General features: G+C 39.0%; 1 protein-coding gene across 1 annotated transcript; it reads right to left on the bottom strand.

The window, feature by feature from the left end:
* Positions 1-4,160: 4,160 nt before the first annotated feature.
* LOC122409355 (uncharacterized protein PFB0145c-like) lies at positions 4,161-12,307 on the bottom strand. Its single transcript, XM_043416844.1, has 3 exons — positions 12,249-12,307; positions 11,243-11,355; positions 4,161-10,507 (listed from the first exon to the last, which is right to left on the bottom strand). Exons 2-3 carry the CDS (start codon positions 11,349-11,351, stop codon positions 5,688-5,690), a joined length of 4,929 nt encoding a protein of 1,642 aa, XP_043272779.1. The 5' UTR covers positions 11,352-11,355; positions 12,249-12,307; the 3' UTR covers positions 4,161-5,687.
* Between the last annotated feature and the right edge of the window lie 781 nt (positions 12,308-13,088).

The raw sequence follows: 13,088 nt of genomic DNA, 5'->3' as shown, positions 1-13,088 counted from the left end.
TCGTGAATTCAATTTTGACGAGATTTTTTAAAAAAACATTCGTAAAAGTGTGGCCACGCCATTTCTACGAAGCTTCGTCCTATTTTCGGCGTAGTTTTATAAATATTTGAGGAAAATATAATTTTTCTATTTATTTCGACGAAACGTAAACACTCGGTGGCTTTTTCCACGAATTCTCGACAAATTTGAGTCTCCATTGATCGCAGAAACGAAAGAGATCTCAATTCTCACTGACGAGATGAGATACGAGACATGTGCCACTGCAGAAGTCGCGAAAGAAAAAGAGAGAGAGAGAGACCCTCACCAAGTGGGAAATTACATGTATTCGTATACAAAACATCCATATATGGATGTATATGTGTATGAATTCACCCTGGATAGAGCAAAGAACGACCGACGGGAGGTAACGATCCATCACGGAGGTGTCAGTCTTTCGTCTCCCCTCCCCCCCCTCACCCCTCTTTGCAAGAAACAACTAGCTATGACATTCTGTCTCACTCACTCGTTTCGAATGTCCAGAAAATGCGTTGCGCTGTATTTCGTACAGCGAACGAGTATTGACGGGGGTATCCACATTAGCACATAAATTTTGAAAGAATAACGAAAATGAAGGATTTCTGAAGGATGAATTTGCGATGATTTTTTGTTGTAAAATTCTATTAAAAATTTCTGAATTTAACGGTAAATTAAAGATTTATTAAAAGGTAAATCGATTATAAATTTGTCGTACTAATTCGTTAATGACTTCTCGTCTCTAATCCGTTTCACTCAACAATTTCTATTACCAATAAAGATGACTAATTGCTTGACAATTGACGATGGGAAATATTCATTTGTTTACCGCGTGCAATTAACTCAGCATGTGACAAAACTCTGGACGAAAGCATGCTAACGAGCTCGACTAAGTGAACATGAGAGAGAGAGAGAGAGAGAGAGAAAATGCTATGACAAAAAAGTGGTGCACGGATATCAATCATATCATATCGCACACCCGCGGCGTGCGAACTGTAAAACAGCTCGTTCGATCCTCACGCGATAGTGATCTCTCACATTGAATCTCCCGCATATTTATGCAATTGTACCACTTACTGGCTATTTTATATTTTTGTTTTTCTCTGCATGTTTTATCGCGAGGGAATGCAAAAGTGTTTAACGCGAATAAAAAAATGTCAACTTCGTAATGTAAAATGTTTTTTCTGACGGTTAAAAACGTTGAAAGATCAGAATGCGATAAAGGGAGTTGGGCTTGGAGCGACCGCAAAAAAGTGCGACCGTGCGTATGTGCGAGCTTCGAGATTGAAGACTTTTAGCTCGTTTCTAGTCGGGGCTTGTTGACAACGCGAGAACACCGATTCCCAACTTTTTTCTTCGTTTGAAACTCGACTTGAGAATTGTATATAAGCGCAAAATGCATACGCGTTTACCGCATAAACTGGGTGTCCTCAAACCTCGGCCGAGAATTTACACAGAACATCCACGAAATCGATGCGAATCTCGAGTGAAAATGTCTTGACATTTTTCTCACTGTGACAACGAAATTTTCATGAAGTTACGAAAATCCTTTTTCTTCAGCCGAGAGAATGAAAGCGAGAGGAACGCAGAACTTCAGCTTTTGTCACTCGACATTTTCAGCGTCGCGTCAAATTCACGCCCCGTTTTGTCAATTGTCAATGACAACTCAGAAGAAATTTCCACGAGAATTTTCGCCAATAATAAAAACCACGATCTTTACAGTTCGTAAATGTTTGCCAGAATTTTTCAGTCACCCTGTATGAACATCTTTATCGTGGATATAGATATAGAAAAAAGAATATACTCTTACAGGACGTAGGGTACAATTCTATTTGTTGGATGATTGTACTGCTGCGAAATCAAGTCTGACGAAGATCGATCGTCGGCATTTCAGGCGTCAACACACACGCGGCTCTCTTTTTCCCTCTCTGTAGGCTCGAGATCTCCTCCCCTACTGACGTTGGGGCCCTCACAAACTACCCAACTCCCTTCCACCTTCCACACATATACATACGTTTGTGTACGTACACGTAACGAACAAAACCATTTAAGGTTCGCCATTGCCAAAGCTTTTTCGTCTTCACTGCCTTCCCCTTCCCGCCATCTTCCCAGATGCTGCCAATCCTGAACAAAGTTTCTATTAAGAATTTTCCCTCTAATAGAAGTGTCCGAGAGAGCTTGTGTCCGAGTTTGACACACGTCTTACTGCGCGATTCGACATCGAAACCTTCCACACCAATTGGCATCAACGTCTCGAATCTCAAACTCTCACGATATTCCTTCACCGTTTTTGAGCCTGTCATGTTTTCAACGTCTCTTTTACGATCTTTCAACTATTCCTGAAGATATTTCATTTTCTTATGGGTACACCAATATTTTTTCGAAAAAATTTACCCTAGTGGCAACGTAGTCGTTTGAGTGAGTCGTACAGCCACTACTGTCATGCGACTATTTGGAATTTTGATCGTTACAGGATCGCCAGTGCCTAAGAGAGTAGGCACCACTCTATGAGTGCTTGGAGTTGGGATTAAAAAGAAGTTAAAGTTAAAGAAAAAGTAACTTTATTCAAAGTTATATCGAACAAGGATTCCGTGTCTTACAATGCTCGCGCACTATGCGAATGCCCACGCTCGCCCACCCACACATATTTATAATCTAACTCTATAATGACGCTTATCCTTGGAGGGGATAGCGTCCGATCATTATAGAGTTTGGGGATCGAGGGTCAAAAGTGTGATGCAGCCTGAGTAAGGTTAACCTTTGGATGCAATGTCGAGTGAGTAGTCGTAAACAGTTCTAGAGGAGTTATGTAAAAATGATGCAGACTGTGTGTTGGCAAAATGATTAGATCGCGTCTTACTCAGCTGCGTTTACGTGGGAAAGTTTAGGCTGCAGGGTAACGGTCAAAGATTGAGCAGTACCTATGACACTACTACGAACTACGACGCACCTTACCATTGCTAAGCATTAGCGCTACCATTCTCGCTACGGAGGATGGGTTCCAGAATTTACTAAAATTTTTCAAGCTTTTTGGATTCGAAGAATTCGGTACCTTAAATTTTAAGCACCATCCGTATCATAAAATATTGTACATACGATTATGATTATATTCAGAACTAATATGAGTCAGTAAAATTGCACATGGCAAATTTTTCGAGTTAAGAGATGAAAGACACCTGTTTGACGAAAGAGGTTCCAATATTAAAGTTGAGAATCATAAAGCGCAGTCGTCAATCGTTGATCGTCTACGCGTGAAAAAGCGAAACGATACTTTCAAGTATGAGAGAATCGAGTTTAATATTTACAACTCTTTTTTTTGATCGCGGTTTTCGTCGGTACGAACGCTGTGTCAAAGTACTATGGCAACAGGGACTCCATTTTTAACACGCCTTTTAACACAATTCGAAAGACATGGCCGCTGGAGCTCATGTTCCAGGCGACTATTTATATGCGTGACACAACGTGTTCCGCAACGAGGCGTGTACAGTGGAGTTATCAGTTTTCAAAAAATCTTCAATGTTACCGACTGCAATGTCAACACCTATGTGGGGCACACGATCGAGCGTCAAACGGTGGAAAAGCGGTGCTCGTCAATGGCGGTCCCGGACGCAAAGAAGCGACTCTCAAGTTCACCAGTCAAGCGAGTCGACCGATTGATTTCGACGTTAAAATTCATGCAAGATATCGTTGACAATAAAAAAAATGTGAAAAGCGTAATAACTTCAAAATTTGTACATGTTTTCGTCCCAATAATGTAGGTTTTTATTTTTCGATCTTTATGTCAATAAAATTCTTCATCTTCCACACTCGAATGCGAGCATCACGGTGTTATTATTCCGACAGTTATCGAGCAAGCGAAAAATTATTTTATTGAGCCGCATGAGTCATTTGGTGAGTGGCGTAATGTTTCAGAATTTTTTATTTACACGAAACTGTTGTTCACGAGACAAACAATTGAATCCTAATTGCTGGTAATAGTGCAGGCATTGCGTTTTTTCAACAGGATTGGTAGAAAAATTCTGTATTATTGCACTGATAAAAATAATTTAACTTATTTTCAAACTTATTAGGCCTTCGTTCCGCAAATCCATAATTTTCATTATCGTCAATGAACACAACATTTACAGGAATAAATAAAAAAATCATCGTGAATGTTTAATATTTTTTATTGCAATAACATAAACAATACTGGACACTGAAGAAAATTGGCCATAAGAAAACAAGAGAACCCAAGCGTTTCCTTCTCAACTTTAAGATCACGACGGCCAAGTTTGGCCAAGTATAAATGCGGCAACTTGTAATTGAAATGTAGCAGCCACAAGGCGGCGCATCGATCGATCAGGAACCAGCATTCCCCACAGATTATTCGAGATAGGTCGTTGTTGAAAATGGTTATTAAAAAAAAAATCCCCGCTATTTTAAGGTCCGCTATACACTGTCAATAATATTGCGCAATATAGGTGATTGCACAATATTATTGAACGTGTAGATGTAGTACTGAAACATTGCGCAATCATTGAACAGAAGTTTGAGCTATCTTAAATTTATGGCGCACTACACACCATACAAACTTATTGTGCAATATTATTGTCCAATATTATTGACCGTGTGTAGCGGGCCTAAGAAATATTAAATTATTATTACTTAAAAAAAGTAGGTTGAAGACAAAATTTGTGAGAGTGTTCAATTGTTAAGCCCTTATAACCCGAATGCAACCCGATTGAATATACAATATTCAATCTTATTATATATATACCTGAATTATGTCTTAAAATGTTTGCATTGGTTCAAATCTGAAATATTAAGAAATTTCTGTTAAATATATCGTTAGAGAACCTTTATTATTTATAAGCTGCTTACGATTGCTCGAATTTAATGACTAATTTGCACTAAATCTACTCAATTCATGTCCAATTCATGATTGTGTTAATCAAAACTCAGATATACGAATTCAATTGTAAGAACCAGATGTTTGATGCGTAATGTAGTATATATTGCTTTACTCTAATAGTTTATTAAATGTCTTTACACGCTTTCTTTGGCGCATTCGACTTGGACGCTAATAGCGTTAATAGCGCTATTTTGCGTTCGACTTGGCGTTGTAAACGCTACAAATGTATAGATGAGTGCGTTTAGAATTATGTGTTCAACGCTCTCGATGTTCAAGTGGTTGAACGCATCCACAGAGAGAGAATCGTCTGTTATCTCTATGATCGTACTACTGCTTGATTCGCTGTCTTCACTTTTTGATGAATCCAATATTATTTTGTCGAGTAATTGAAAAAGAACAAGGTCACTTGTTGGTTCCGCCATTTTGTAATCGCACCAAGTTGAACATGACGTGAACGCAACCGGCGTCACCGCAGTCATTCCAATTCCAACACGCTTTATGGCTATATGAACCGAGTTTAAACTCGGTACATTCTATCTCGAAACTATATGAAAAAAATTGAACTGAGTTTGAACCGCGTCGGAGAAAACGGCCATTAGCGTTATTAACGCTATTAACCCAAGTCGAATGCGCCCATCTTGAGGCAATACGATTCGCATGTCACGAAACCGGTGAACTCCGAAACGAAAATGCTCCGTTTTTACGCATGGCCGATATGGTGCTCTCGCTAGATGGCGGTAACAATCGCTTACAGATAGCTCTTGCATATTTCCGGGATTTGAACCTATTCTGCGACATTACACGTACGTTGGCACTCCTCTAACTGTCCTCGTAGATTCGAAAGACTATTCTGGCACGAATTATATATGCTTAGCGGTACACGCGAACTGTCACAGGTTGGAATAGGCTTGGTTTCTGTATTAACTGGAACTACGGAAGATGTATTGTGACACCCGTTTTGTATGGTCCGTTTAAATTGTTCAATTTGCTGCTGGTATGAACGCATTTCGTTTTCGTATCTTATTTCTGATTTTTGGAAGAATTGTGTTCGATGATCAATGCAATCGTGTATTCTACGTGCCACCTCATCCATGGGGACGCCTGTGCCGTTGCACATATTGTGGCAAGCTTGTGAAAAACCAATGCTTGACTCTGACCAGGACGATTGCAATCCTTGAAGGAAGTCGTGGTATTTGATTGTCTCCCATTCCTCTCCCAAGCTCATCTCAGACTTCCATCTTACACATTCCTCATATGCTGACTTATATCTTGTTAGCAGTGAGATATTATCGTGCAACTTATCAAGCTCTTTATTTAGGGTCATGTTGAGTTGGTCCAACTCAATAATAGTACCGCGGAGAGCCTCGTTATCAAGGAGACACTGTTGCAACTCTTTGGACGCATTGAAATTTAGAACACACCAGCGGTGTCGATTGGTTTCGGACATAGTTTGATTCAGTTTGATTTCATAAATCGTTTTATTGAGCTGACTTGTATCATTATCGTATTTGTTTTCTAACTCAATTAAGTTAACGTTCAGAGCATTCTTCTCGGCGGTGAGATTAGCAATAGAATAACCTTGAGACTTGGTTAGATCGTTGCATCTAGTCAAGCTATCGTTTAGATTGCTCTTCTCGGTGGTGAGGCTGTTGATTAAATCCTTCAGAGACTCAATTTCATTGTTGCACTTGGTAAGATTCCCATTGATGTTGTTTATAGTTGCGTTAAGCTGTCTTGTATCATTATCGCACTGGTTTTTGAGCTTAATTAAGTTGTCATTCAGATTCTTGTTTTCGTCGGTGAGATTAGCAATAGAATAACCTTGAGACTTGGTTAGATCGTTGCATCTAGTCAAGCTATCGTTCAGATTGCTCTTCTCGGTGGTGAGGCTGTTGATTAAATCCTTCAGAGACTCAGTTTCATTGTTGCACTTGGCAAGATTTCCATTGATGTTGTTTATAGTTGCGTTAAACTGTCTTGTATCATTATCGCATTTGTTTTTTAAGTTAATTAAGCTATCCTTCAAATTCTTGTTTTCGTCGGTGAGATTAGCAATAGAATAACCTTGAGACTTGGTTAGATCGTTGCATCTAGTCAAGCTATCGTTCAGATTGCTTTTCTCGATGGTGAGCCTGTTGATTGAATCCCTCAGAGACTCAATTTCGTTGTTGCACTTGGTAAGATTCCCATTGATGTTGTTTATAGTTGCGTTAAGCTGTCTTGTATCATTATCGCACTGGGTTTTGAGCTTAATTAAGTTGTCATTCAGATTCTTGTTCTCGCCGGTGAGATTAGCAATAGAATAACCTTGAGACTTGGTTAGAATGTTGCATCTAGTTAAGCTATCGTTCAAATTGCTCTTCTCGGTGGTGAGCCTGTTGATTGAATCCCTCAGAGACTCAGTTTCATTGTTGCACTTGGCAAGATTCCCATTGATGTTGTTTATAGTTGCGTTAAGCTGTCTTGTATCATTATCGCACTGGTTTTTGAGCTTAATTAAGTTGTCATTCAGATTCTTGTTTTCGTCGGTGAGATTAGCAATAGAATAACCTTGAGACTTGGTTAGATCGTTGCATCTAGTCAAGTTATCGTTCAGATCGCTCTTCTCGGTGGTGAGCCTGTTGATTGAATCCCTCAAAGACTCAGTTTCATTGTTGCACTTGGTAAGATTCCCATTGATATTGTTTATAGTTGCGTTAAGCTGTCTTGTATCATTATCGCACTGGTTTTTGAGCTTAATTAAGTTGTCATTCAGATTCTTGTTTTCGTCGGTGAGATTAGCAATAGAATAACCTTGAGACTTGGCTAGATCGTTGCATCTAGTCAAGTTATCGTTCAGATCGCTTTTCTCGGTGGTGAGCCTGTCAATTGAATCCCTTAGAGATTCAGTTTCATTGTTGCACTTGGCAAGATTCCCATTGATGTTGTTTATAGTTGCGTCAAGCTGTCTTGTATCATTATCGTATTTGTTTTCGAGCTTGATTAAGCTAACGTTCAGAGCATTCTTCTCGGCAGTGAGATTAGCAATGGAATAACCTTGAGTCTTGGTTAGATCGTTGCATCTAGTCCAGCTATCGTTCAGATTGCTCTTCTCGGTGGTGAGCCTGTTGATTGAAGCCCTCAGAGACTCAGTTTCATTGTTGCACTTGGCAAGATTTCCATTGATGTTGTTTATAGTTGCGTTAAACTGTCTTGTATCATTATCGCATTTGTTTTTTAACTTAATTAAGCTATTCTTAAAATTTTTGTTCTCGGCGGTGAGATGAGCAATAGAATAACCTTGAGACTTGGCTAGATCGTTGCACCTAGTCAAGTTATCGTTTAGATCGGTTTTCTCGGTGGTGAGCCTGTCAATTGAATCCCTGAGAGACTCAGTTTTATTGTTGCACTTGGCAAGATTCCCATTGATGTTGTTTATAGTTGCGTCAAGCTGTCTTGTATCATTATCGTATTTGTTTTCGAGCTTGATTAAGCTAACGTTCAGAGCATTCTTCTCGGCAGTGAGATTAGCAATGGAATAACCTTGAGTCTTGGTTAGATCGCTGCATCTAGTCAAGTTATCGTTCAGATCGCTCTTCTCGGTGGTGAGCCTGTTGATTGAAGCCCTCAGAGACTCAGTTTCATTGTTGCACTTGGTAAGATTCCTATTGATGTTGTTTATAGCTGCGTTAAGCTGTCTTGTATCATTATCGTATTTGTTTTCCAATTCAATTAAGCTAACGTTTAGAGCATCCTTCTCAGCGGTGAGATTAGCAATAGAATAACCTTGAGTCTTGGTTAGATCGTTGCATCTAGTCAAGCTATCGTTCAGATTGCTCTTCTCGGTGGTGAGGCTGTTGATTAAATCCTTCAGAGACTCAATTTCATTGTTGCACTTGGTAAGATTCCCATTGATGTTGTTTATAGTTGCGTCAAGCTGTCTTGTATCATTATCGCACTGGTTTTGGAGCTCAATTAAGTTGTCATTCAGATTCTTGTTCTCGTCGGTGAGATTAGCAATAGAATAACCTTGAGACTTGGCTAGATCGTTGCATCTAGTCAAGTTATCGTTCAGATCGCTCTTCTCGGTGGTGAGCCTGTTGATTGAAGCCCTCAGAGACTCAGTTTCATTGTTGCACTTGGTAAGATTCCTATTGATGTTGTTTATAGCTGCGTTAAGCTGTCTTGTATCATTATCGTATTTGTTTTCCAACTCAATTAAGCTAACGTTTAGAGCATCCTTCTCAGCGGTGAGATTAGCAATAGAATAACCTTGAGTCTTGGTTAGATCGTTGCATCTAGTCAAGTTATCGTTCAGATCGCTCTTCTCGGTGGTGAGCCTGTTGATTGAAGCCCTCAGAGACTCAGTTTCATTGTTCAACTTGGCAAGATTTCCATTGATGTTGTTTATAGTTGCGTTAAACTGTCTTGTATCATTATCGCATTTGTTTTTTAAGTTAATTAAGCTATCCTTCAAATTCTTGTTCTCGGTGGTGAGATCAGCCATAGAATATCCTTGACACTTGGTTAGATCGTTGCATCTAATCAAGCTATCGTTCAGATTGCTCTTCTCGGTGGTGAGGCTGTTGATTAAATCCTTCAGAGACTCAGTTTCATTGTTGCACTTGGTAAGATTCCTATTGATGTTGTTTATAGTTGCGTTAAGCTGTCTTGTATCATTATCGTATTTGTTTTCCAACTCAATTAAGCTAACGTTTAGAGCATCCTTCTCAGCGGTGAGATTAGCAATAGAATAACCTTGAGTCTTGGTTAGATCGTTGCATCTAGTCAAGTTATTGTTCAGATCGCTCTTGTCGGTGGTGAGCCTGTTGATTGAATCCCTCAGAGACTCAGTTTCATTGTTGCATTTGGTAAGATTCCCATTGATGTTATTTATAGTTGCGTTAAACTGTCTTGTATCATTATCGCATTTGTTTTTTAACTTAATTAAGCTATCCTTCAAATTCTTGTTCTCGGTGGTGAGATCAGCCATAGAATGACCTTGACACTTTGTTAGATCGTTGCATCTAGTCAAGTTATTGTTTAGATCGCTTTTCTCGATGGTGAGCCTGTTGATTGAATCCCTCAGAGACTCAGTTTCATTGTTGCACTTGGCAAGATTCCCATTGATGTTGCTTACGGTTGCTTTAAGTTTTCTTGTATCATTATCGCACTTGTTTTTGAGCTTAATTAAACTGTCATTCAGATTCTCGTTCTCGCCGGTGAGATTATCAATTGATTCACTCTGGGTTTTAGTTTTTTCGATGCAGGTTGCAAGACTTCTATCGATGTTACCGTTAATATTTTCGAGGTCACTACACCGTTGGCGTTCTCGATCATTTTTCGTGTTGCAATCGTTGATGATTTCATGAAGTTTTTCTCGCTCCGCAGTCAAATTTTCAATGAGCTGGCGTTGGCGGGCAATCTCGTTTTTGAGCTTCTTGATGACTCCTTTTTTTTTATCTAGTTTTATCGCTTCCGTTTTTTCACCGACAGGACTCGTGCACTTTTTTTTTTTCACTGGCGACTTTGGCCACAATTTGAAGAGTGATCTCCGAGTAACTTTTTTAATGACTCTGAAAAATGAGTCCGATTCTGATCCATCGTTAGAGCCACCAGCAGTCACTGAAAGTTTTAATGTAATTGTGAGTCACTTAACTTTAGACATTATAAACGGCAGAACTCCGGTTATCTGTGCGACATTGATCATTTTTCACACGGGCCGAGCAATAGAAATTTTTGCGTGTCAACAATTACGTAGGATTTTTATGATTCGACCACACGTAATAGAGGACAGAGTTATGTTCCGTTCTCTTTCCAACTCGAAATTATCATTTTTTCTAAACAATTGAAAACAAAAAATCTCTTTTTCTTTGCTGTTTTTTTCGCTTATAAAATGAAAGCTCATGAATCGAATTTAATGCTCTAGACACACGATTTGTAGAAAATGGACAGAAAAAGACAAAGGTCTGGAACGATCTGATCGAATTCTTACGCAGTGAAAAAAAAAGTTAAACAACCACAATAGTTAGCGGTTTTTTTTCCAAAAATTGTATTATGCCATTTTTTTCTCAATTGTAGTCAGGCTCTTTGCAAGGTGGAAGATTTCCGAAGGCACTATCTGAGTGCAGAATTTAAGTGTTTATTGGATAATTAGTTTTTGCATAATTGCACTTAAAAGTTTTTAACGCGCCATCTTCCGATGTGCCTGGATGCTCTAAAAATAATGCGAATTCAATTTTTCAAAGAGATTTTGAAAGTAGAAGTAGTGGACTGCGGAATGTTAATCATTATTTTACACTATTTGAGAAAGCTTGTCTTTGGTAGAAAGGACGAGTATTTGATTATAAAAATATCTACCAGTAGGCTCATTCTCGTATTCGAACCCAGCAGGATGAGATACCAGTGAAATTGTAACAATGATTGCCACCAAAACTGCACCGACTAAAAAAAATTTGACCGCCACCATTTTGCTGAAACAAAAGTATACAAAAAATCTGGAGTCTGATATAATCGTAAAATTCAAGCTGTGCTCTCATTTTCAATCGAAGTTTCGGTCGCGAAATAAAGCCAATTGTTTTTTTATTTTTATTGTTACCAGTGTATGGCATTCTGCCTTTTTACAATCCCTCCCTATTCCCTTATTCCATTTTTTTCCCCTTCTATTGCGGCTGCAGCCGACTTACTCCCCACTGTATCGCATTTGTCGTGGGCGAAGGGAAACTGCAGAAAACCTTTCCGATACAAGCCGGTACTTGGTTGATCCCCTCTGGTGGCAGTGCGAGCACGCTCAAGTGCCTCCATCAGAGGTGCTCAATCATGCACCTCCTCTACTGCGATACGTTGCGCCAGCCAGTACACGGCTAGAGGGCCATCCGCACGATGAGAACCGTGAACCGTCCACGGAGGCCCCCAAAGCCGTACACCGACCGCACACGTATCACATAGAAGTGTTAAGGCCATGGATTTATAAAGATGGAGTCCGAACCACCCGGGGTCACAGCAGAAAACACTTGAAAAACATTTTTAATTTTTCATTGGTGTCTTGGCCGGGATTCGAACCCGGGACCCGCGGATTGCGGGCCCGAATCTTTGTCCATCGGACCAACCGCTCTCCCTAATAAAGCCAATTGTTATAAATCAATATTTCCGGGCCCTAGTCGTTAGCAGTTATATATATCAATCATCAAAATCCAATAAACATGACCCAAACAGTCCGATTAGGACTCGCAGGATTATTACAACATTTTTTCTATCCCGGAAATCCGAAATTCTCTGAAGCCTTTTCAACGATGTTTTGTAAATCACATGCAACGATGACCACTGAAGAAATCAAGTGAATTTGAAAAACCGATGAATACTTTACCTCAGGCAGATAGCTAAATTTTTCACCGACGCTGTTCCTGTTCCGAAGACCTCTTTAAACTGTCGATGTTTAATAGAAATAAATGTGAAATTAGTGGCATCGAGCTTATATAAACTTTCAATAAGAGACGGACAAAGGGGTCTCTTATTTTCGATTCCGAATTCACAGTGTATCACACGTTTCATATTTATCTTTCGTGGAATGAACGTGGATTAACAAGACTATTTCATATCGTATTGTTTTAAATAAGCCACTTCTTCGAACAATATCACAAGTTTTCTTCAACATGATAACACCGGCACACAAAAAGAACGTGGTCAGTATATATATAGCATATATATAGATATACAGAATGCCTGTTCGAAATTTTAGTCGTTCTAACTTCTGATACCCAAACAGTACTTTTAACCGAACCCATAAATTTCTATGTATTTCGATGAGCTGAATCTGAATTTCGACCCAGCTCAACGCCTACATTCACCACTTTTGAGTAAATTTAAAAAAACTGTTAAAAATATCAAAAAACTCGTTCACCCCTAGACATTCATGAAATTACAAAAAGAAATGTCAAAAAATGGCATTTTTGAGTATTCAAATATTTTATGAACCTATATCATACACGATTTTCATGTAATAATTTAACGCGCTAGATTGATATCCAGGGCTGACTTAGCTTTAGATCATCAAAACGTTGAGCAAATGACGAAAAATCCTCTAAAAATTGTAAAAACTCGTAGTTATGAGTATTTAAAAAAATTTATTGATCAAAACTGACAAATTCAATGTCAAATTTAATTTTTCCAATGAAAAAAAATAAATTAGTCGTTATTGAATGAATTT

This window comes from Venturia canescens, chromosome 4 (genome assembly GCF_019457755.1).
Source record: "Venturia canescens isolate UGA chromosome 4, ASM1945775v1, whole genome shotgun sequence".
NCBI lineage: Eukaryota > Metazoa > Arthropoda > Insecta > Hymenoptera > Ichneumonidae > Venturia > Venturia canescens.
This window is presented reverse-complemented; position numbering and strand designations above follow the sequence as displayed.

Bases quoted from the DNA above. Each gene is read 5' to 3' on its own strand.
- LOC122409355 (XM_043416844.1), bottom strand. From the start codon at position 11,351: ATGGTGGCGGTCAAATTTTTTTTAGTCGGTGCAGTTTTGGTGGCAATC. The intron at 10,508-11,242 runs GTAGATATTTTT...TAAAACTTTCAG, and splicing joins ATACGAGAATGAGCCTACTG to TGACTGCTGGTGGCTCTAAC.